Raw genomic sequence first — 25,191 nt, 5'->3', positions numbered from 1 at the left:
ATTGCAGTTTGATTTACTTGCCATGCATATCTGCTGCCTGAGTGTTTGGCTGAAAACGTCATTGCATAGGATTTCAATGGGTTAATTTTCAGATGGTTTGTCAACAAAAAGGCGTGGACACCATCAAGAAGCCATTGAAGGCTTGCCGGGGTGTAATCCATTAGGGTCAGATCATCAGCGTAAGCGATGATATTCACCTATAGATCTCGCAACCTGGGTGCGTACCCTCCCCATGTCAGGCTTTCCTTCCACAGGTCAGCTAAATACAATCTGAAGATAGTTGGGGCCTCTACACATCCCTGTCTCAGCCATTTAGTAATAGGGATCGAATTGGACAGCTTCCCCTGACTATTTAATCAGATGTCTATTCAGTTTTCCCTGTATAGCTGTTGAATCATTCTTAGTAGGCCCTCTTCAATACCCGAGCATCTAAGTTTCCCCCATAGAATTTGGGTATTAACATTATCAAAGGCAGCACTCAGGTCCAGCACTGCTACATATCATTTTTTTAAAAATGTCCTTCAATATCTGTATTCCGCATCGGGAGGGTCCCGGTACACATCAAGGTGCCCATGCCCTTTCTAAACCCAGTCTGGAGAGGGACTGAATATTCTCTCCTTCTTTACCCACTTACACAAATCCCTTAGCACCAATTTGCAAATATTTTAGCAGTTGCATCTTTTAGTGTGATTGGTCTGTAGTTATCTGGACTTGACTTCTCTCCCCCTTTAAACATCAGAACTACAGTTTCTGATCGCCAGGATTACGGAAGTCCATGCCCCTGGCAAAACCCAGAAAAAGTCTGGATAGGATGTTGGACCAAAGATCCAGGTCCTCCTTATAAATTTGGATTTACACCCCATCCGGACCACTTGCCCTAGAATTATTCAGTGTTTTGATTGTCGGTTGTATCAAAGTCATACTTCCATACCTCAGGCTTGGTAATGTGTTCTTGGGCCCTTGGTGTACATATCTCGGGCTTGGTAATGTGTTCTTGTGCCCTTGGTGCACTTATGACCTCAGAATTAAATGTATTATAGTAGTACTCACACCACTCAGCCTCTGATAAGCAGCACAATTGTAGGCTTGCCTGTTTATCATCAGTGCCATTCAGGATCCTCCAGATCACTTGAGTATCTTTGTTAAATGGGATATCATATTGTGTCTCCTTTATTGTATATATTGGCCTAAGCCCAGTCGCTCTGCGAAGAAAACGCGTTGCAAAGCTCTAATTCTAGATCGACTTCGCCGCCATTTTAGGTCCATCCGCCATTTTGATTTCTATTCTAAAGTGATTCTATTTTCAAAAATGGTGGACAGTGTTTCCCGCTTGTAACTGAGCCATTCTGAACCTTGTACGTGAGTTAATGTATACACTGTCCGTTGGCCGAATGTTTGGGTTGAGTAAAGAGACCTTGTCCCATGCCTGACTTGTAGGCAGAGGATTGCCTGCGCCAACAAGTCCGATCCGCTGACATACATCAACTACAATGTTATACAAATACTGAACGTGGACACTAGCTGAACTGCATTGTATAGGATATGTGTTAAGGCTTATTGTTAATCCCGAGAATACACTGTTGCTATTGTGACTTGTTTATATGTGAATTTAGAATGATCCATGAGTATATTGTCGGGCAAGCCAAAGGTGAACTCGGCACGATCTCTAGACCATGGATTATTAACCTGTAGAGGGGCTGGACATTATGATTGGAAATGTATAAAATGTACAACTGTTTAGAAGTCTGGTAACACTCACTTCTCACACCAAAAGGGCTGGTATTCGCTGTGATGTACTGAGGGCCAGATAGCTATCTGTATCTGATACTTTGTTTCTTTGTAAACTGTACAGTTTTAGAATAAAGATCTGTGAATCTTTATAAGCCTGTGTTTGGTGTATTTCCTTTTGGGGTACTCAGCCTCGATATTTCCTTTTGCTTTTACATCTTTACCAACCAGCTTCTTGAATAGAGTATGATTTTTGGGAAAAGTACAATTTGAGTCTCTAAGTCTTGAGCCAAGAGCTGGATTCTCTTTTGAGTAGTTTCACTCCTTCTGAAAGAAGTTCCCCTTTTCTCAGATTAGATTTTATTTTTTTCAATTTCAGCCTTATGTCCTTTTTCTTGTAATTTATACTTTGATCATAGACAGAGACATGATTTTGCACAAACAGGGTCATGGGGGTGCCCATGGATCCAGTACCAAGGAGCCCAATTTAGATAGGATATTGACAAATTGCGCTGGAAGAGGCAGTTCATTGCGCTGATCTTCTGACAATTCAGTCCGCCAGAGGTAATGTTTATGATTGGCTTTATCGACCTTCCCTTTTTTCAGGACTCTTCTTTTGCTAGTAGTTATCAGATTCGTAGGACCTTCCCTGTTCACTAACGCTATCATCCCTCCACTAATAGAGAGGGATAGCCTAGCATGGTCGCTCACTGGCGTCATTTCCACTTTAAATGCATGTATATTTCTCTGGTTCATGTTTTTGAAAGATACATAATCATTTGTAGAAGCAGAGCCACGGTTCTGCCATGTTGGTATCTTCGCCCCCTTTTCGCCAAAGAGTTGGTTTGATTGAGTGGATCGCTATCTAGATATTGAACTGCGACCACACTCTACCGTAGGCCCCTCTCTTTCCCCCACTAACTGTGTGATTTATTGTAGTGGAGGATTCCTCGTCCTCAAACCCTTCACCCTCATCTGTAACCATGCACTCACAGTTAAAATCACCCCTATTATGATGGAAGCGAGGGGGTGCATAGCACACCATTTGATTAACACATTCTCAAATTCTTCAAGAACCTGCTTAATTGGAGACGATATTGAGTGAAAGTAAATAGTTACTATTAACATCTGTGTAATCGGAAGAGTTAGGCTTTCCCTAATCACTGTTGGCAAAAGAGACGTGGTTTTACAAGGCCAGATCTTTATAAAGTGATTTTGGATAATTTTCACAGCCATGAGCAGTCCACCCTTGCGACGTCCCATGACCCAACAAAGATGTCTCTTGAAAGAAGATGACATAATAAGATGTGAATTTGCTTGCTTGATCTTCCTACAAAAAGGAATCAAATCCTTGTGTGTTCCAGCATAACAGATTCAATCTAGAAGCCAGGTCAGAGGGCTGGCATTAGGACAAGGTTCATGCCAGCCATTTCCCCCCGGAGTCCGGATAGGAGCGATTGTTGGGCCAACGTACGCCATAGTCATAATGACATGGCACTGTTAAATTCTGCTCCGGGTGGTTAAAGTGCTTCTGTCTCATGTCAGTACAGCAGCACTCAACACCCTGTAGTAGAATATCTTCTTGGTGTATGTAAACCAGATCTTCAATCAATTTTGATGAGAAGTGCACAATGCACTGGCCTAATCACATGGGGTCACTCATGTGTACACATTCCAGGTCTTGAGATGAAATGGATGAGAGGTGTGGTATTGAGGACAGCAGCAAAAGGATTTTTGACCCATTGAGTGGGGTATTTCGCTCCTCCTCAAAGACGTATTCAAATGTCAAAGGCTTTGCAGGTGGAGCCATAGGTTTTAGGTCTGCCTGAGGAGACCCCCTCTGAACTTGTGATTATCTCCGCTGCACCCCGTTAATTAGTTTGCGGGCAAACCGCGTGTTTTGGGTTGGGATCACTCTCTGACCTTTTTCCCCCTCTGGCTCTTCGCAGTTGGCTTGTCCCCTTTTGTTAGTGGGACCATGTTGATGGACGGACTTTCTCTTCTCTTTTTCTTTGCTTTCTTCCTCTCAGTGCTTGCCATTTATCATCAAAGATGTCTTTTTGTCTCGTATTGCTGTTTGGTTTTAGCATGTTCTTGTTCTCACCACATTTGGTAAGTATGTTTGTATTTGTCTTCGGCACACTGGTTTTACTTATTTTAGTCTCCAGAGCCCTCAGATTACTTGTTGGGTGAAACGTATTTCTTAGAAATGTACGCAAACCCCTATTTCTCTTTCTCTGGGGCATAGATGTATTGTAAGAAGCCCCTCCCCCTACCACCATGCCGTCCTCGAAGGTTCTTGTGGTCTCCACTATAGACCGGGGGGAGATAGGCTCACCAGGGCTAATGGCGATGGTGACCTCTAATGTATTTGCTTTGAGCGTGCCCTTGTCCAGACCATCTACGAGGCCAATGCCATGTGCTGAGGTTTCTTTACCATTGGCCGTGGTTATATCCAATTTAAGCTTTCTCCAGTCTTCCAATATGGTTTGAATTTCCTTCAGGGTGATAGCATTACCCCTGACTTAATGGATAACTGTGTCATATAGCCTAATGAAGGACTGTAGCATGGTGTATAGCGCCATTAAAGGGCTGGAGTTTGAGTCACTGTTCTCTGAATCCGCCGGGGGATCTGCCAGGGGAGTCAAAGCTGAGTGGTCCACATTCTCTACTTCATCATGGTCATCCTCTACATCATCATCAGTACTACAATCCAATGAGCACAACTGGGTTTGAGTTTCAATGATCCGAGGGGATACGCTTAATCTCTCCATCAGTTGAGCGGAATCTATGATTTCTTTCTCCAGGCTTATTCCCCATCTGCATTGGAGAGATGCTCAGTCTATGCTCTACTTCTCCTAAGACCGATCTCGTATACTGCGATTTCCACCGGGATGACTGGAGTGAATCCTGCCCCGGGTCATTATCCCAAGCATTGGTCTGGCCTATTTCATAAAGAGAATTAGTTTGTCATAGAGGAAAGAAACCAGAGATTTTGGATTTATCCAGTGCCAATGGCTTTCCTATTAGCGGAGATCCTGTAGGAGTTCTTGCACACAGCAGGGAGGAGGTTCGCTTGCTCCTAAGATTGTACTGCTTCCTTGCACCTTTCATTGTTGTAAACATAATAGGGACATGGAGGCATGACCAATGTAAAAAGACCCAGGCGTGGGGAGAATTTAACCTCTCACTCAACATCACAAAAAATCTTTGCACCCACCTTTTGATTTCTTTTTAGGTTGCTCTGAGGAGGATGTGCTCCCGGGCGGCCTCCTCCCCTTCCCCGAAACCGCAGACTGCAGACTGCAACTACACTTTGCAGGCACACTTTGCAGGCACACTTTGCGGTCCTGCTTTGCGGATAAAACAGTGTTTTTGAGCTCTAACTTGATAGCTGGAGGAGCCAAGGCAATCCACTGGCAGCAAGAACAGACAGCAACAACACTTTGGAGGCACACTTTGTTGGCCCGATACGTGGGAAAAACAGCGTTTAAAGCTGTAACTGGATAGCGGGATGAGCCAGGGCAATCCACTGGCAGCGAGAACAGACTGCAACAACCCTTTGCAGACACACTTCGGGGGCCTGTTTGATGGGAAAAACTGCGTTTTAAGCTGACCTGGATAGTGAAAGGAGCCAAGGCAATCCACTGGCAGAAACCACAGTTTGCAACAAAACTTGTAGGCCCACTTTGCAGGCCTGCTTTGCAGGAAAATCAGCTGTTTGAGCTGTTACTGGATAGCAGAGTTAAGGGGGTAGGTACGTATCGCTATAACTCACCCCTGTACTCTGATTCTTCATGAAACCTGGCAGGTCAGTTGAAGAAGGTCTAAGATCACTTTTCCCGCCATCAGCTTCAGACCTTGATCCTCAGGCGTTGCAGGTTCAAGCAGCTCTCTGGTCAGTGTCTGATGAAGTTGCAAGGACTCTCAGTGGAGGAATGCAGCAAAACTCAAAGCAATGCCCCTCTCAGGACAGGATAGACATGGGTAAGCAAATTCGGACGTCCGTCACTGTGGCACAGCGTAACAAAGGGACTCACATGTCATGGTCAGACTTACCCTCATATCTCTTGTTCCCTTGATGCTAGGACCACAGAAGTATGCAGCGGTAAGTCTTGTAGCACAAGCTGAGGATCCCCCAAGTTCCAGGCCTCAATTTAGTATGGAAACGTTGGCAGCACAGTAGCCCAAACTCAGAGCTGGTCAGCCACAGGGCAATCCTGGAGCAACTCCGAAGGCTCTTCTTTGCAGTACTCCAAGCATACGTTCAGATTGGATATGCCCTCCACTCCAGGGGTCACAGCTCCTTCACAGGACTGCTGGAGATCTTCCACAGGACAGGGCTCGACCCAGGCAGCAGCAGACGTTGGTCGCCAAGACTTCTTCTGACAGGTCCACGGTCTCCTTGCAAGTCTTGTAACTGCAGAGGAGTCTTGGCTCCTCTGGTTTCTTCCAGGGTCTCTCCAGAGTGGGTGCAGGGGTCCTCTTCTTCTCCAAAAAGCCAGGTAAGAGCAGCAGCCCCCACTAACCAATGACAAATCTTCCCCACACACACACTCCCCAGCAGTGGTCCAATCAGGGCCACTGGTGGCAAAACTCATTAATTCCACCCAAACATGCTGACACCAGTATGTGGATTGGGACAGACAGTCAAACACCTATTCCCCCTCAGTAGTCCGCCAAGGTCTTATGCTTTCCGGGGCACTGGAAGTCCATATAAGGATTTTCTTGGCCTTTCAGGCTAGGAAGAAAGCTAAAAGAGAAGATGGTCAAAGGACAAGTGAAAAATCTTGTGGCATGTCTGTGCTTGGCAAGTAGCCACAGTTAGTAGCCTAACACAGTAAAATGAAAAGTCCCAAAAAGTAGGAAAAAGTAACGGCTACCACCAGCTTGTCCATTTAGCATACCCAGAGTAACCAAAAATCCTTTGTGTGTAAGTCTAGGGCAATACAAAAATTGTACCCCATTGTACTGCATTGTAAGATGCATTGTACAATGATAAAAAGTTACCACAAGTGATAACAAGTTACTATAGGTGGTAACCAAGTAACTAGAGAAACAATGTTTCACTGTCCTGACAGCCTGAAGGACATGTCCGTTTCCTCATAACATATGAGCAAAAGCCAGTGTAGTGAAGTTTAAGGCTTCACTGCACTGTAAAAAGAACAGGTCAGATTAAAAAATGAAAGCAAAAGGTTAGGGTTCCATATAAATGCAAGGAAAGGTGCAATAAATAGGAATCTTTCCTAACAGGAGACACACCCCACCAAGCTAGTCGGGGGAAGGGGCCGGAAAGGCAAGTGCAGGTTATGGTGGGTGCTGGTGGGTGTACACTTGGCGAGGAGGGCCTGCTGCCCTGGAAGACTCAGAAGGGACCAGGCAGCCAGTCGAAGCGGTAGAGAGGCGCATTAGCAAGGGAGGAGGAGAGGGACGGAAGAAGAGAAATGGTGGGCCTTGAGAAGCTTCCGGAACTTAATAAGATCCAGCTCAAGCTCTGTCAAATCCCTGGCTTCACCATAGACCCCACCTTTCCGTCAGACAGCACATACCGCTGTCACCAACTCATCTAATCTACAGCTACCTCTCATACGCACAATCACCCTAATGACTTCCACACAGCATCCCAAGCACGGGTTCTCTCTAAGCTGCACTATGCAAATGCTCTCCTCACTGGACTCCCCAACAGCACCCATGCCTCGCTTCAATCCACACAAAACATGGCACCAATATCATCCTCCACCTACACAAACATTCACACATCATCCCCTCTCTTTCCCAACTGTAATGGCTGCCCATATTCCAAAGAACTGCTTTAATAGGACTCTGCATTTTATTCAAAGCCATCCACTGCAAAACTCCATCTTCCATCTTCCCCATATGACAAACTCAAACCATTGACCAACAGACAACAAACCAGATAACAGTTTATACACATTCCACTCTGCAAATTCACATGCATACAAAAACAAGCATTTAACAACTGGCCACCAGGGCATGGAAACTCTATGTCTTCACATACACACTGCATCCTCCATCGCCACTTTCAGAGAGAGCCTCACAGCATACGGGTTTTCCTACATATAACCCTGCGCTCCACAACTGCTATCACTTGTCTACCCTAATCGTCCTATCCATTCCTGAAAACATTTTGTAACTACCATCATTTTAAGCTTGTAAGGTACTCTGAGACCATCTGGATAGGGCCAGCGCTTTAACAAGAATGCAAATACATGATTTAATGAATATGGGCTTTGTGAAATAAAACACCTCTTCTCTCTGATCTTATCTCTGCAATAACCCATACGTAACATCTTTCTGAACAGCAACTACTTCAACAGGGGTCTGCCACTGAAAAAATGTGTGATGCCATGAAAAGAATGCGGTCATGTATGACCAAGGCTCAACCCCATGACTGAGACTCTTTTATCCCTTCCTGTCTATCAAAGTTGGATGGATGAATAGTCTGTGGTTGGGAAGTATCACACAGGTGTGGATTCCAGTAGTCCAAGTGTCTAGTCACAAAGGCTCTTACTATAACTGTACGCTTCCCCGGCGGTTTGAAGGCGCGGCTCCCATGTAGTTACCTAATGTTAAAATAGAATCCAGTGGAAAAGGCCCATCATTTTATCAGCTGTAATATCTAAGCATTTGACCTGAACTAACAACTTGACAAGTTTTCAAAAAATCAGGGGGAGATGGGATCATGTGACAGGTAGTGTCCTAGTGTTATCAGAACCTCCTCCAGCTTCTCATAGTTAAGAGGCAGCCAGATGGAGCTCATCCAGGCCTCGTCTCAAGGGTTTATGACTGTACAGTGAAGCAGTTTTCAGTTTAGCTGTAACTATTATGGGGTCATAAAATGATGAGTTATGCTTCAGCTAAGAAAGGGCCATTCTGGAATGGAGAAAATGGTTGCAAACAGCAGTGGATCTGTAAACAGTAAAAACAAGCATTGACAATGCCAGGAATGTGGGGGCTTACTGCTCTTCTGTGCATGTGCATTTATATGCACTAGGGTGCAAGGAGGTGAGTGCAACTTTTAAAGGAGGGTGCGATAAGGGGTGCTTAGGTGTGCAAGAGAATGATATGGGGAATACAGCAAGGGAGCAAGCCATTGATAGAAGGGGTCATCAATGATGAGCTAAAGGAAATGAGCGAGAAAGGGTGAAAGTGAGAGGGTAAGAAATAAAGCTAGAGTGTGACAGGAAGGATGAGGGGGATAGAGAGAGGAGGTAAGGTAGCTGCTTGGGGGAATAGATGGTATTCGTTGGGTGGGGCTAAAGGGGTTATCTTGGCGTGGGTGGGGTAGAGAGAGGGGGTAAGATGATGGTAGAGAGAGGGGGAAGGGTGGGAAGAGATAGAGGGGTTGAGTGGGTGTACTTCAGTGGAGAGTGGAGGTGGGGTTGAGAGAGTGTGGGTAGTGTGGGTGGGGATAGCATTGGTGGGGGTAGAGAAAGTGGTGGTAGGTTGGGGTAGAGAGGGTGGGGTAGAGAACCATGTTCAATGTTTTGTTTGATGTTGGTTTGTCTTTTGAAGTTGATAATGGTCCTTATTCATCCCACCACTCCCCAAAGTCTTGTTATTGTTTTGAGAGGAATAGAAACTGCACCAAATGTATTATCCATTTATCCGCATTCTAGGCCCCCAAGTAATGCTACATATAAGTCACAATAACATAACATAACTGCCTCAGCATCAGATAGAAGTAATCAATATGTGAAGTCACCTTTAGCCCCCAAGAGGCACTCACAAAACGTATGTGTGTGATTGATAAAAGCCATACTCCTTTGCCCCAAAGAGTACAACGTTGCTGAAGTGTATTAAAAGCACATAACCATAATAACACTTAACTGTCCCAAACAGCATGAGTTTGAAGCCACAACCACGCATTAATGCAGTAAATTAGGGAAGTTAATTTAAATTTCCGAAGCACGGAAGTCAACAAAACTTTCAGATATGGAAGCATATCGCCCATGGATCTCACACAAAAACCTCCTTCGCCACCGTAGCAGAAGCCAAACAATGAACCCCTCGGCAGTCTGTTGAACAGTCTGCCAAAAACAGCTAGGCCCCTGTGCCATTTTCAATGGCCTGTGTGCAACAAATTCACCGGCGGTGAAGCAAACCAACCATATCATGAGTGCCCACGACTGTCACCGGTGGGTTCAGCTTTTGTGGACTGAAGGCCTTGCCAAACTGGCAGACTGGGTGCCCTTTGCTTCAAACTCCCACCACCCTCAGAGACTTTCAAACATATCCCTCAAGCGTTTCCGACATACACAATCATACAATCAAGACCACATTCTGTGCTGTCTAACAACAACGACTTGCAGTGCTGCTGAAACAAAATGGCTTATTTCTACAAAGACACATTTCACATCCAATCACATCACTAACTGCACAGCCAGTCAGGTGCTTCTTAAATCAAAAACACTTGCCCAATCCCCCACAAGTCACTAGATGTAGATTGTCAGTGCAATTTTAAACCAAAACCTATTACACTACCTTGTTTATTTTTAATAAGAAATACTGTAAAATGTGTAACATAACTTGAAAGCTGCAATAAACGTATTTGAAAGCACCTATAAAATCAAATACATTTTAAATAACATTAACACATGGCAGCCCCCATGTTGGAAGTAAAAATGTATCACAAATTCACCACAAGGTGGACATTCAGTCACAGAGTGCAAAAAGAGGTGTGTTGTGGTTGGAGATGGTTGGGAATGGGGGGAACATCCTATAGATATCTCTTAGCAATGGATTACATACATCTATCCTCATATATCGCCTGCATTGAAAAGCATTACAAACCTGCATTCAAATCCCCTTTTTCAAGCTCTTATGTTAATGACAATAGTTTTGCTTTTATATGTAGCACTTTCAGCACCACGTAATAGCCAAAAATAATAAAATAAAAAAGTAGTGGTACTCCACTTCTGATAGCTCCCTCTCACTTCAACCTCTGTTGATACCAGAACAAGAAACCTTGAAATATAGTCAGGTGAACTCTCATGCTATTAGATAATGTACTGTTATTTCCTTGCTCATGCCCACAAAACAGGCATGGGCATTGTATCACAGAATTTTTCTGATGCATGTTTTGCACCTTAGTGTGATTTTTCAGAGCATTGCCAATTAAGTCACCCTACATGTGGACAGCTCTCCTACATTTGAAGTCGGCAGACAATAAGGCACCTATGGCGCAAGAGTAAGATATGGGGTCCCTTTTAATGTTGAAGACAGTGGCTGAATGACACCTACACTGCTTAGAAACATTTTGATGTACAGGAATATGTGTGAAGTTGCACAGAATCCGAAGGAAATATGTCCTGCAGTTGGAGAGCATAAATGGAGCTTATGCTTGTTTGAATGGGTCTCACATGGGGCGAGTGAGAGAGAACTCATTTTTTAAACACACTATCAGTAATTTCAAGCATGGCTGGTCATAATAAACACTATATCAGGCAGAGCTATTCATTGCTACTGCCATGTGTCTGGTATTTAAGTATAAATATCATCCCAGTGCTGCAATGGTAGAAAACAAAGAGTTAGAGGATATGATTTTTGTTGGAAAAGAGCAACGCTATAAATAGACTATACTACAGTATTTCTTCTGCATCAGAACAGCCCCACTAGTGGGGCAATACTTGTGAAAGTGTTCTCTGGTCTGGGAAAGCACATGCCTGAGGCACCACATGTTTGTTTGGAGAACAGTTGTGCAGTTTGTGCCATTATGCCTAACATGGCATCCTGCAGATAAGGTGGCAGATGAAACAGATGAAACAGTGGACCTGAACCCCAATGTGTATTCAACTATTCAGAAGTTACAAAACAGTGAAAGAGAGCAGTGCATCTCTTGCAGAAATCTCTATTCTCAAGCAAGTAACATTATCTGTCACATAACATGACATTTCACGTGGCAGGCTGATATGGAGACTATGCCACAGGCAAACAAGTCAGCGTGTGTAAATCAGCACGTGATCAGGACCTTGCGTACAGTGCATCTTGTCAAAGCGCTATTTTCTTGCAAATAAATAAATGCAATCTTAAAATAAACAAAAGGTACATATAAAATGGGTCTCGGGTGAATTGCCTGCAAGACGTTGCTTGCTGCCCACTTACCACAGAGAGCTCCTCTTCATTGCATATTGCACCACGATCTCCGCCAGGGTCGTAATGAGGGCCAGTGACCTGTCTGCACTTACCTCCACCATGTTGGTGGAGGTAAATAAATCCTCTGTGTTTTTTGCTGTTATTCCTCTGATTTCTGGAGGAAATTCCAGGGATTCCTAACTTGTAATTCGGTGGAAATTGAATGGGTTTTTTGGAGGTAATTCTGCAGACGGGCTTGGCCACAGGGATACTCCAGTTTTTGGATGAATTACCTCTGGAGCAAATTCTACTGGAGGAATATCTGCCTGTGGAATTAATGCCAATTTTGGCTAACTCATAATTTGGCGTAGTGGTAAAATATGAGGTAACTGAGTTACCTCTGTTAGGGTAAATTCTGGGCAGGCAAATCCGTGCTAAGGGTCTGTGGACTCCCAGCTCACAGACAGCCCCAATTCCTTCCAAAAGAAGTTGAGGTCCACACAATAGCAAAGAGTTTATTGCGTTTTTGTTATACAAAACACACTGGGGTCATATGCACAGAGGCAGGTCCAGGCACATCTCACTGCATTCTGGCCCATAAGTGTAGTTCCAGTATAGGAACCTATAGAGAGATGGTATTATTGGATGCTGCTGCATCAGGTGGTGTACTTGGATCATCCCTAAAAATTGCTACTCTAAAAATGTTACATTGGTGAGCCTTGTAATTGGTCAGTAGCCCCCGCCATCTGCCCCTAGACCCGAGGGTCCTGATTGATCATGCTGCGGGCCCCCAAGCCTGGGGCAAACTCTGTTCCCAGCCCGCAAAACACATGTTTGCTCTAAATGTATACTATGTGTCAGCAAGGTGCATCAATGTGTCTGCGTAATACAATAGTGTGTAGAAGACTAATGCCATGAGAGCGTTCCATTCTCATCATACAAGGCGGCTAGAGGAGAGCAAGTATGTTGCGAACCGCTGTCTGGCTGTGGGACGGCTGCTCTTTCCCATCCTCCGAGCCATGGCCCAATATCAACTCTGGCCGAGTCATGTGGTTAGGGACCGCTCTTTCGGGCTCAGTCAATTCGAAATAGCTTGTATTTTGCAGGGAATCATCTTTGCTGCAGCCGGAGTAACCTTGGCTCTGTGTGTGGAATGTCGTTTGCAACGTAATAGCCTTGGCCGCCGTTGTTCGTGCCATGGTTGTTCTGCTTGCACAGCATCTTGTGGTTCTGAGATTCGTCTGAGACGATAATGGCCTACTGCAGTTCCCTATGGCCTGTTTTGGCTCCTATCATATTTTTCCATTATGTCCATAGGTTAGTGTGGGGTAGGGTCAGTCAGGTCCCTCGAGTGCTCCTATCCTTCCATAGGGTTAATAGCAAGTAAGCATCTGCAAGAAAGTACTCAAGCTCCTCTGGCATCTTGCGTTTCTGCGTTGCTGTAGCGAGCCTAAGTGGCAAAATAATAAATGTGTAGACAGTATGTATATGTCACTGTCCTCTAACTCATAGAGCTGTACGCGTGTGTTCTTCATGTAGATTGGTGTATGAGTGTCCCAACTGTGTAGATTGCACGTGTGCTTCCTGTCTAACGTAGCTATGTCATCGGGATTTCTGTAACTACTTGAGACATGGCTTTGTGATGCGGTTAGTCAAGTCTGTCTATGCGGTTGTCTCCAGCTCTGTCTTGTATCAATTCGTTCACTCTAGGCACAGTTCGTATTACTGCGGGATTGTATGGTGGGCTGGTAGGGTACCTTTCATGGTGTCTGTCCATGGTGGGTGTGGTGGGGCTTGGTACAAGTTTGTTGGATCGGTGGCCATATTGTCCTGGTGCTTCTTCCGGTTCAGTGGTCTTTCAGGGCTGAAGGCATATTCGGATTTTCCCTCTTCAGTCCCCCCTCTGGTCAACTTGGCAACCACAACATTATGATTTCTTCTGTCGTCCATCAAGCGCCACACTTTTGTGATTCCAGCCAAGTGTCCATAGTAGTTGACATGATCTTCAAATGACCAATACATTTAGACACATCCACCTCTGGGTCGGCAGTAAACAACTTTACCTATGTATTTTTTTCATTGTGGGTGGATACATGTCTGATTCTGTTATTTGCTGTCTAAGTCTTTCACATTCTCTTATTATGTCGTCCATTTGCTGATCACTGCCCATGGCCATAAGTAGTTTCATTCCAACCACCTCTTCCGTAGTCGATTTGCATTTTGCCAGACGTATCTTTATTCCAAACAGGGAACTACTCCCTTGATCAGTCCTCCAGCTAGTATCTTTAGGTCATCTAAAAGACCAGATGTACGAGAACCTGCGTCCGTCTTTCTTCGTACCCTTAGATTCTTCTTCCATCTTGGTGTGCATCTGTGCCAATTGTGCTACTGCTTCAGAAAGAGTGCCATTGTCTTCGTCATTTGCCGGTGTGAACATGCAGCAGGAACTCCCTGTCTTGCCGCAAACACCTCTTTCCATGGTCATGAGGCGAACCAGGATGTAACTGTTCTGTAGCGCCACCAGTCAAATTGCTCTATGGTTTTCTTTTTTTTTCGGTGAACCTGTTCACTGTTGAAATTATAGTCATCATCAGCTGCCATCTTGTATTCTGATGCCACATGGCATTGGCATAAGTTTGACATCTGGGGTATATTAGTGCTGAGAAGAAAGGCAGTCCTGCTGAAGAGCCTGTGAGATGGTGGTACCTCATCAAGTGCCATCTCTGACTGCTCTCAAAGTAGTTTGCTTCTCTTTTTACTCTCCTGAGTGCCTCCTTATGGTTCATGGCGTTACCTTGCGGGTGTTGTGTCGATAGCAGTGATCTCTTCATCCTACCGTTTCCTTCGTACATTTTAGGGAAGTCGTCTATCTTGACATGTTTCTTAGGCAATACCAATGAGGGTATGTTGACATGTGCCAGGGAGCATATCCCTCCCCAGTGTGATGGTAGTTAGTCATAAGCTTTGGAACCACAGGCCCACTAGTGATCCATCAGCACCGCCGTACCAATCCCCATTTCTGTAATCTTCTCTATTCTTTGGCACCCTTCACTTTTCCCTACTTGATCATCGCCGTCATGTTGGTAGCACAAAGCAGGTGTTGTTTGAGGAATTACTGTGAGTGGTCCTTCTTCTTTATCCACCCAAGTCAGCAGACTCACACTTTTGGCCCATTCTTTGAGGCACATATCATTTTCTTCCTGGACCTTGTTTATGGCTTCTTTTATCAACAGCAGAGCCTTACTCCCCACTACTCCATCCTCCAATCTATCCTTTGTGTATACCTTCCCTTACACCAGCACCTATGGTCATTCCCAACAGCCGGGTTCTCCACCTATTTCCCTTGCTCACCTCTATCATGGTAGGTATTCCATTGTTACTGTTTTCGTCTCTCCCTTTTCTGGACCATCATTTATGTATCGGAGCACTTCAATGTGCTGCCAATAATTGTTCATCATAGGTGATGTCTTAATGAAATTATCTTTATAGTTAAATGTTACCTTTGACCTCCATCTTAAGGTTGCTCTCTTCCCTTGGAATCTTCCCCATGTTTGGGACATTGCGAGATACAGGAGGCATTGTGCTGTTGCTACTGGTACTTCTGTTGCTACAAAAGTCCTGGAGATGCTCATGGCATATGGGATCAGTGAGCAGACATAGCTGCTCTCCCCTGAAGTATCCTTACCAATTTCTGCCATGTGCTTATACCACATGTTGTTTAGGTGTCCAATACCAGTGAGGTATGTGTCAATTCCATTAACATCTGTGTCCAAACTGCGCTTACCTCTCCTTACCTTATAAGCAGTGTCTTCTGTTCCACCTGACACAGTAGTTCTTGCAGCTTGGGTGGGGGGAATGTTAGTATTGGATACAGCAGAGACATGCAAAGCTAGATACAACTGCCAGAGGGCAGTTGCTAGGAGGTCAGTGATAATAGTAACCACACAGCTGTTACAATAACTTTTATTAACAGAACCAATGTTTCTCTTTACTTACACCCCTATTGCGACTGATGCGATGAGATGATAAAGTTGCCCTCCTCAAAAAATCATGTTAAAAAGCATTATTGTATTAGTATTTGCAATTACTTTTAAGCTCTGTGTACTAAATAATCATTCAATGCCCATGCAAACATTTCTTCTCATATTTTCCATATGGATCGATGTTAGAACTCTGGTGGCAGCCGTGCGGGTAAATCCAGCACGGCTGCCACCGGAGTTGCATCCTGGTTCGGCAGCCGCATATGGGCAATTTATGGAGTATTCCGACACCGCCGTATCCGGTAATTGCCCATTCGTGGGCGCCGGTACCGGTACATCGCCATTCCCATTGAGCCCTATAGGGATCAATGGGAATGGGGATGCCTGTAGCACCAGCACCATTCAGAATGGTGCTGGTGCTACAGGCATGCTGTGATCAGGTGTGCCGCTCTGCACGCCAGGTCAGACCTGGCGTGCAGTGCGACACCCACAAGCACAACTCGTAGTCTGTTGGTCCGAAAAACAACGGTACCGGCAAGCTAACTGGTACCGTTGTATCCGTGCCAGCAGACTTGTAATGAGGCCCAAAGTGTGGGCAGGACAGGGTAGACAGTGTGCTGAAGTTGTGGGTATGTTTGTGCTATGTATTCAAGGAATGCGCAGTAGTATTTTTGTGTTGCCCGTTGTCTAAAATGTGTCGGCCTTCTTATGGCGTGGATGTATTGATGAGACAGTGCTTCAGGGTGGTCAATAGGAAGCAACATCTAAATTAGATCCTCATGCCTGCACCTACCAACAGTTATACATGTATAATCAACAGTCGCAGAACCCTGCATGTGTAAATAAGAAGAATGTTAAGACAGGGTAAACACAGTGTGATGAATAATGAGATTGCGAGTGTGGAATGATCAAGTTCGCTTAGAGTGCTGCAACATTTTATACTTTCATTCAAGGCACCGGAAGAGGTTTTATGCAATAAATATATATCATCCTTGAGTGCTGACTTTTCCTATGTATGTGTGCCTTTAACTTACTGGTCAATTTGCACCAGTCTTGCAGTGGGAACATCAGAAGTCTGGGCAATCGGACCATTGGGTGGCAAGGAGTCTCTATTAGGGATGGGGTACTTTCAGGTTCACGTGTGTCTGGGGCACTAATGCTTTCTTGATGGTTGCTTGTTGCTGTAGAGTTGGCCCTGTCGATTCCTGTGGAGTCGCCTTGGGGTGAGGCCAATACTTCGTAGGTCTTGATGTCTTGTAGATGGGACCAGACAGAGCGTCCTTCAAGTTTAACAGCTCTTTCTGTGACTGCCTCAACTATGTGTGGGCCTGTGAAGCGAGTCACGATGAACTGCCTCGTAACATTTTTGTGCAGAACCTGGTCCCCTACTTAATGGGAAGTTCCTTTTGTTCTTTGGATATGTTGTCAGTTTCTTGTGCGTTGTCATCCAACCACTCCTTTACCTGTTGTATCTGACGAGAAATAAAAGGATCCAACCACTCCTTTACCTGTTGTATCTGACGAGAAATAAAAGGATCTAGAAACAAGTGAATTCACATAATCAAACTATTGCCCTTGTTCACCCCACACTGGTTTCATCCCTCTGCTCCTAGATCTGCAGGAAATATGACCTAGCTGCCCGCAGGTCCAACATTGCGATGGCTCTCGTGCTTGCCATGGGAATCCTCCTCCTCCCTCGCCCTGTCCCTGTTGCACTTGCTGTGGATATCCCTTGAATCCCCCCTGGGTGGTGTGATGGAGGTCCAACGCCCCACTCTCGTTGGAACCCTCCCCTTTCTCTATAGTTATTTAGGTAAATGCCCATTCCCATGTACCCTCCTCCCATTTGTGGTGTGAATTGCTGCAGAGTGCTGTACTGTTTGCTGTCGTTGGAGCTGAGGTTGGGGTTGTGAAACTGCCATCTGTGCTTGTGGGGCTGGGCTTGTTATAAGTTCTCCTTAATAAATGAGTAACTAACGAAGTTGAAGAAATGTTTGTTTGAAACAATAGTTTAACTCCTCTGTTTTAAACTGTAGTTTCAATAAAAAACAATATGCTCCTTCTAGTGCATATTTGGATCATTTCTTAGGGACCTGCCTGTTCTGTTGTCCTCCCCGTTGCTCCTCATCGTGTGTTTTGCTGTCTAGCTCCTCCTTTACTGCTTTGCGCACCTTCTTGCGGGCCTGCTCGTCCTCCCTCTGCTCACGTTCTCTTTCCAACCTTAACTCCTTCACTCTCCCTTCTTCATACTTACGTGTTTGTTGTAACAATATTTTCTTTCTCCAAGGCTATTTGCCTTGCTCCCTTTGTGTTTTTCTCTGTCACGTTCCCTCCACTCTCTCCCCAACAGCGCCAAATGTTCCTTCCATACCTGATCCTGCAGTTCCAGTTCCCTTGCTGACTATCTCTTCTGCTCTCCGACCTCCCCTTCTAGTTTAACTTCTTCAACTTCTTTAACTTCTTCATCTCCCCATAGTTGCTTTTCCCTTACCACATGTGTTGCCCTTCCTCTATACCCCTGCCCCAACTCCAACTCTTCTATTGCCCTAGTTGCACCTTCTGCCTCCCTTGTTGTGACCCCTTGTAATTTCAAGAGTACCTGTGCCGCTACCCATTTGTCTGTACCTACTCCTACAAATTCATTTTTTACACACCGGAGCCCCTCCTCGACGAGGCCTGTGCTGTCGGCCTCCTCTCCCATCCCTTGTTGCTGGACGCTTGGGGCATAAACCTTTGGGGTATATGGGGCCGGTTTATACATAGGGTTTGAGTATCCTTCTGTTGCTTTTAATTCTCGCGGTTTCCTCACTTCTTTAAGTTCCCGTAACCTGTATAAGCCTTAATCCTCCTCCTCCTCTACGTCAACGGAGGTGACGCTAGGTCGTGCAGCAGGAGGAGCGCCGGAGTCCGCTCCCTCCCCCTTGACCCCCGGCAAGCTCATCATCCATGAGGTCTATCCTCCTGGAACATACACTCCATTTCGAATTTCTCCGTATGGTTAGCTAACTTCTTCCCCTTGTATGTGCTCTGTAAGTGGGTCAGTAGTGATTGCAGCACATCTTTGGAGAAACTTACGTGGCCAAAGCCTTGCTATCTTTCCTTCCGTAACTTTGGACCATTGTATGCTGTATTTGACTATTTTGTCGTTATAGGTAGGCAGTGTCTTGCAACAGTGCTGGATGGGAGTTACTATTGTTCCTGACTCGCTATACATTGTTCCCCACCCCTGTGTGGTAGTACAATGCACTCTTGTATTTTACCTGACTTTTAGTCAAGGATTCCATTTCTCCGCTGTCACCACAGGGATAAAAAACGTTATGCATTATACAATGCAGTTTGCCTTTTCTTGTCTAGGGGCCTCCGTGGCCCGCACCTTACGCGGTGTACTCTTGTTTGCCCCGCCTTCACCAGAGCTGCCATTGTCCAGCACACCACCTCAATCCTGCGAAGGTGCCATCCACGCACTGCGCTTGTTCACCTGTCTAACAATCCCAATGCCATACTGCTAATCCTTGCTGTAGTGAGCCTAAGTGGCAAAAGGATAAGCGTGCAGACAGGATGTATATATCACTGTCCTCTAACTCACAGAGCTGTACGCGTGTGTTCTTTGTGTAGGTTGGTATGAGTGTCCCGACTGTGCGGATTGCACATCTGCTTCCTGTCTAATTAAGCTATGTCGTCGTGATGTCTCTAACGACTTGAGGCATGGCTTTGTGGTGCAGTTAGTCAAGTCTGTCCATGTGGTTGTCTCCAGCTCTGTCTTGTGTCTCTTCGTTCACTCTAGGCAGGGTTTGTATTACTGCAGGATTGTATGGTCAGCAGGTTGGGTTCCTTTCGTGGTATCTCTCCATGGTAGGAGCAGTGGGGATTGGTACAAGCTCATGGGATCGGCGGCCATATTGTCGCCGGTGCTTCTTCCAGTTCAGGGGTGTTTCAGGGCTGAAGAAATATTCGGATTTTCCTCTTCACCTCCAATTCTACCCCTTACATCATATTCATAATGAGGCCCTAAGGCTCTTACTATAACTGTGCACTTCCCAGGTGACTTGAAGGTGCAGCTCCCATGTAGTCACCTAATGTTAAAATAAAATCCTGTGGAAAAGGTCCATAATTTGATCAGCTGTAATATCTAAGCATTTAACCTGAACTAACAACTTGACAAGTTTTCTAAAATTTAGAGGGAGATGGGATGATGCGACAGGTGGTTTCTTCGTGTTAGCAGAACCTCCTCCAGCTACCAAGAGTTAAGATGCAGCCAGGTGGAGCTCATCCAGGCCTCATCTCAAGGTTTTATGACTGTACCGTGAACCAGATTTCAGTTTAGCTGTAACTGTTATGGGGTCATTAATGAAGAGGTATGCCTCAGCTTAGATGGGACCATTCTGGGATGATGAAAATGGCTGTAAAGTGAAGTGGATCTGTATACAGTAAACCAAAGAAAAAAAAGAATAAAGTAGTGGTACTTCACTTCTGATAGCTCCCTCTCACTTCGACCTCTGATGATGTCAATAAAAGAAACCTTGAAATATAGTCAGGTAAACTCACATGCTATTAGATAGTTTCCTATTATTTGTTTGCTCATGCCCACAAATCAGGCACCCTATCATAGAATTTTTCGGATGAATGTTTTGCACCCTAGTGTGCTTTTGGAGGGCAATGGCAATTATATCAACCTACATGTAGACAGCTCTCCTACAATTGAAGTCGGCAGACAATAAGCCACCTATGGCCCAAGAGTAAAATATGGGGTCCCTTTTAATGTTGAAGGCAGTGGCTGAATGACCCCCACACTGCTTAGCAACATGTTGATGTGCAGGAACATGTGTGAGATGGCACAGCATTCGAAGAACACATGTCCTGCAATTGGAGAGCATACATGGAGCTTGTTCTTATTTGAATGGGTCTCCTCTGGAGCAAGTGTGACAGAACTCTTACCATTTTTTAAACACACTATCAGTGACTCTAAATTTCAAAGCATGGCCGGTCTTATAAACACTATGGATTTCGAGGTCTCAGGCAGAGCTATTAATTGCTAATACTATGTGGCTGATATTTTACTATAACTATTTTCCCTGTGCTACAAAGGTAAAAAACAAGTCTGAGGATATGATTTATGCTGGAAAAAAAACAACGCTATAAAAAGACGACATTACACTAGTTCTTCTGCATAAGGACAGCCCCACTAGAGGGGAAAGACTTGTGATAGTGTTCTCTGGTCTGAACAGTTGTGCAGTGTGTGCCACTCTGCCTAACAGGCACATCCTGCAGATAAGGTGGCAGATGAAACAGTGGACCTGAACCCCAATGGGTCTTCAACTTTTCAGAGGTTTCAAAACAGTGAAAAAGAGAAGTGCATCTCTTGTGGAATTCTCGCTTCTCAATCAAGCAACATTATCTGTCACATAACAGCACATGTCAAGTTGCAGGCTGATATTGAGACTATGCAACGGGCAAACACATCAGCTTGTGTAAATCAGCACGTGATCCCCCCCCTCAGTGCCCCCACCCCACTCCAGTCTTTCAATCATTCTAGAGCAAGGACCATCAATGGCTTCCTGAGGTCGCGCTGGCTTTGTGTTTAGCCGCAGGCAGTTGATATAATGTAACTGCCCAGTGCCCAGCTATTACCTTTTGAGTAATAGAAGAAATAAGATATAAAGTAAGAGTGGCACATAAAGAATACCCTCCTTCACCTTGAGGGACCCCCTATGGTGCTGATCCACAGTTGGTATACAGCTCTAGGAAGACACCCAGCTTTGGCAAATACTAATCTGCAAATCCAAAAAAACAGAGTTACTCATCTTGGACTCCCATTCCAAATTTGCCAAACTTGACCCAAAATACAAATCCTTCACTATCGACGGCAACGTTATCAAAGTCTCTAACGTCACAAAAACACTTAGAATCTACCTAGACTCTATCCTGTCTCTCAATAGACAAACCAATTCTATAGTCTCAGCGTCAGCCTACACTTGCAAAATGCCATCCCTTTCTGAGCACGGGCAACTGCCTGATCCTCGCCACAACACTCATCATGTCCAAAATCGATTATTGCAGCGCCCTCTACCTAGGGACAAGCCAAAGAAACCTCGACAGACTCCAGATCTCACAGAACAATGCCATACGGGCGGCTCTTAACTTTCCTAGGCAACCTCACATCTCCCACACCTGAAGTGGCTCCCTCTAACCCATCGCATATCCCTCAAAGCCCTAGTTCTTACTCACAAGGCCCAGAACAATGCAGCACCCACATACCTATCCTCGCGCTTTACAGAACATACAGCATCTAGACCCGTGAGATCTGCTCAGGCCCACACTCTCACTATTCCCAGCTTCAAGCTACACACTGCAAAAGGCTCGAGCTTCCCTGCCCTTGCAGCTAAACTCTGGAGCTCCCTATCCAACATGCTCAAAACTGTTCAACATCCCCACTCTGTTAAATACAAAACTAAACTTGAAAGGGATGCCCAGGCCACCTACTCAATCTAATTCTACTGCCTACTCTTATCACTACGTTTATTATCTTGTAAATATTTGTAAATGGGTTTATGCTGAAACTGTATAATTATAACCTGTAAATTGCACAATGTATATATATATATACTTGTAACATGTAACATGCAACATGTAACTGGTCACTAAACATGCACCCAGATGCCCCGGGGTAAGGTGCACAATACAAATAAACAAAATACAAATACAAATACTACTGATTGTCTTGAACACCTTTATGGGCTACACTTTGGGGAAACATGGAATCATACCTTTTTTAGACAACGGTGCTCTGCTGGACTGGGATCCATCCTCTCCTGTGCTGCCAGGCCATACCGTGGCGACACCGCTTTTGGTGCTACTCATTGGAGTGATTGGTGTGATATCGTCATCACCTGGTAAAAGAAGTGAAAAGTTTCTCGTAGGGTAAAGAAGGAAGAACAATCAAAGCTTCCCTAACATTGCTACCAGTGATCAAACATCTTAAGCCCAATCCTTTTAAATGTCCTCACAACAGCAGATCACCCCGCAAAAACCCACCAATGGAGGTACCACTGAAGCTGCTCTGCGATCCCCATTGTCCTCATTAAGTAACTGACGATCACAGAGTCTGGTAAGAAGAGTTTAGAGAGATGTTTTCAACAAGACCATGGACCATTGCATGGAGCGCAATCCAGCAAAGTGGCGGTACGTTCAGGTGGGAGAGCATCTGGTGAGGTCACATAGGGGGCGTGTCCACCCGACATAGGTGCAGAGCAATAACCCAGTGCAGGAGAAAAACATAAAAAAGCAAACAGAGAAATAGAGAATGCAGAGCTGCGAGCGCAGAAATGTCTCACTGTTATGGCTCAAATTGCAGGATTGTTGGGGTGAGGCTGGAGGGGATGGGGTGCACTTAGCCATTCGGCTACACAATTTAATTCAAATGGAGGAGTTTGCTGGAAAAGTGAAACAGTGGCCCAGCCACATCCCTGCACGCATGTACTTCGATAAGGGGGACTTGCCTGGAAGTATGTCCTTGAATTCATTAACAACTTGCCCACCCCCTTCATCCATTAGAGGCATACATGGTATCTCATGGTATTTATTAGACTTCAATAAAAATAAAACCAAATGCACATTATCACGCGATCATACAGAAGTTAAATATATTGCAGACAGAGCAAAGTCAAATCATGATTCCATATACTAGACTCATCCATTACGCTATCAAATACTCAATATTCAATTCAAACCTAGCCTATAGCATAAATTGTAGCTATTCTGATTATCACTTATGATTCATATCGTCCTACTTGGTAGATGCCCTATGGGTAGCACCTCGTCCTCCTACATGGCTCTCCAAACTGCTTCACCCTGGAGCATGTTGTTTTTTAATTCTTCAAATATTTGTGCCAGCAAGTGTCACAACCCTCGCCCAAAACCCCCTCTGGCAAACCCATTGGCCAGGTGGAGTCAGGACTTGGGCCTCTAGAGCCTGGCATCCTCTTCAAAAGCCCTCATGGGGCCAGTCCTGGTGCCTATGGCGCCAGGCTCATACACCATGAACAACAATGTGCTTGGGAACTACTTTATTGTATTGTCAGCCAACATGGAGGCATCTACATAGCTTGGTTCCTAAGAACCAAGCTATGCGGTCTAGTGTTTTGGGTGTGGCAGACCTGGAACTACTTTCCCTGATACTACTTTCCCTTGGCTATATAAACCACACCCTGACTGCAGAACATGCTTCGTGTTACTTTGCAGCTTGCAACGTGACGTTCACCGTGTCCAACTATTCCCTTCAACCTCGGAGAAGAAGAACCTGCAAGGAGACAAAAGGAACATCATTAGCAGCAGCATCTTACCTGCAGTCTTCATCTTTAAACACTCACAGCTACTGAGAACAGCTTCCTCGAATCTGCACGCCTCCCGGACAGAACGACCTGAAAGAGGAAGATAGAGGCAACATTAATGAAAGCTGTAGAGACATTTACAAATTACAAACTGCTCAAAAGGCTTACCTGGCTGGTCACCTCTTGGCTGGCACCACTCCGGACATTCCACTCACGCTGAAGAACACTGCGACCTACAAGGAAGGAAAACACAGGTTAGCAAAGGCAAGACTTTGCAGCGCTGCGCTTAGCGCTTACTTATCGCATCATAGCGCTCTTAATGCGCCATCATTTACCAGCAGGGCTCAACCCAGCCAGTTCGCCGCGCTGAAGCTCCGCATACCTAAGGGAGGAAAAAGAGACATTTTAAACAAAGAAAGGCATGCAGGATAGCAACAAAACTAAAGAACAGCAATAAGACCTACCTGAACAATATCAAACGGTCCGGCGTCAGTGAAGTAACGGGACCGCACACGCCCATGACAGATAATGCGCCCCTGAAAGTAGGCAGGACGGAGAGCACGCCTAATTCTACCACAAGGCGAGGAGAGGGCACCAGAGGGACTGAAAGCATACAGGGGTGGAGGGAGGATACTTACCCCAGTCGGTCAGTCTTGAACACAGTCCTCCTGTATTTCCAGGCAGAACCTTCCCCGCAGACCACATCAGGGCAAAGCTGAGAAGCATACCAGCGAGTAACTCAGCTGGGTGGCATCCTTGTGGATACTAGGTGAGCGTAACAGCAAGGTCATAAGGGCTATTTATTTATTTATTTATTTATTTATATTTATATAGCGCACAAGCAGCCCAGGGGCATTGAGGCGCTGTTACTTACAATAACTTAGTTACATGGTACATATGATAGCGATTGTTGACACATTATGAATAGTACAAGAAATCATACTGTTACAAATATTGCATTTGGTCGTATATTACAACATATATGATAAGTATTCGAGGTGATGTGTCGGTCCTTATGTGAAGAGGGTAGTTTTGAGTGTTTTGCGGAAGGTGGTGAGGGA

General features: G+C 45.1%; 1 protein-coding gene across 10 annotated transcripts in view; it reads right to left on the bottom strand.

The window, feature by feature from the left end:
* The window catches only part of LOC138480764 (uncharacterized), an 807,842-nt gene that overhangs the window by 395,487 nt on the left and 387,164 nt on the right, over positions 1–25,191 (bottom strand). For all 10 annotated transcript variants that reach the window (XM_069612499.1, XM_069612500.1, XM_069612505.1 and 7 more), the window contains one exon: positions 22,568–22,690. In XM_069612499.1, coding sequence (XP_069468600.1) covers positions 22,568–22,690 — 123 coding nt within the window. The remainder of the gene's footprint in view (positions 1–22,567; positions 22,691–25,191) is intronic.

The sequence above is a fragment of the Ambystoma mexicanum genome, chromosome 5p (genome assembly GCF_040938575.1).
Source record: "Ambystoma mexicanum isolate Mex_15411 chromosome 5p, UKY_AmexF1_1, whole genome shotgun sequence".
Taxonomy (NCBI): domain Eukaryota; kingdom Metazoa; phylum Chordata; class Amphibia; order Caudata; family Ambystomatidae; genus Ambystoma; species Ambystoma mexicanum.
Note: the sequence above shows the minus strand (reverse complement) of the source record. Positions and strands in the feature narration are given on the sequence as shown.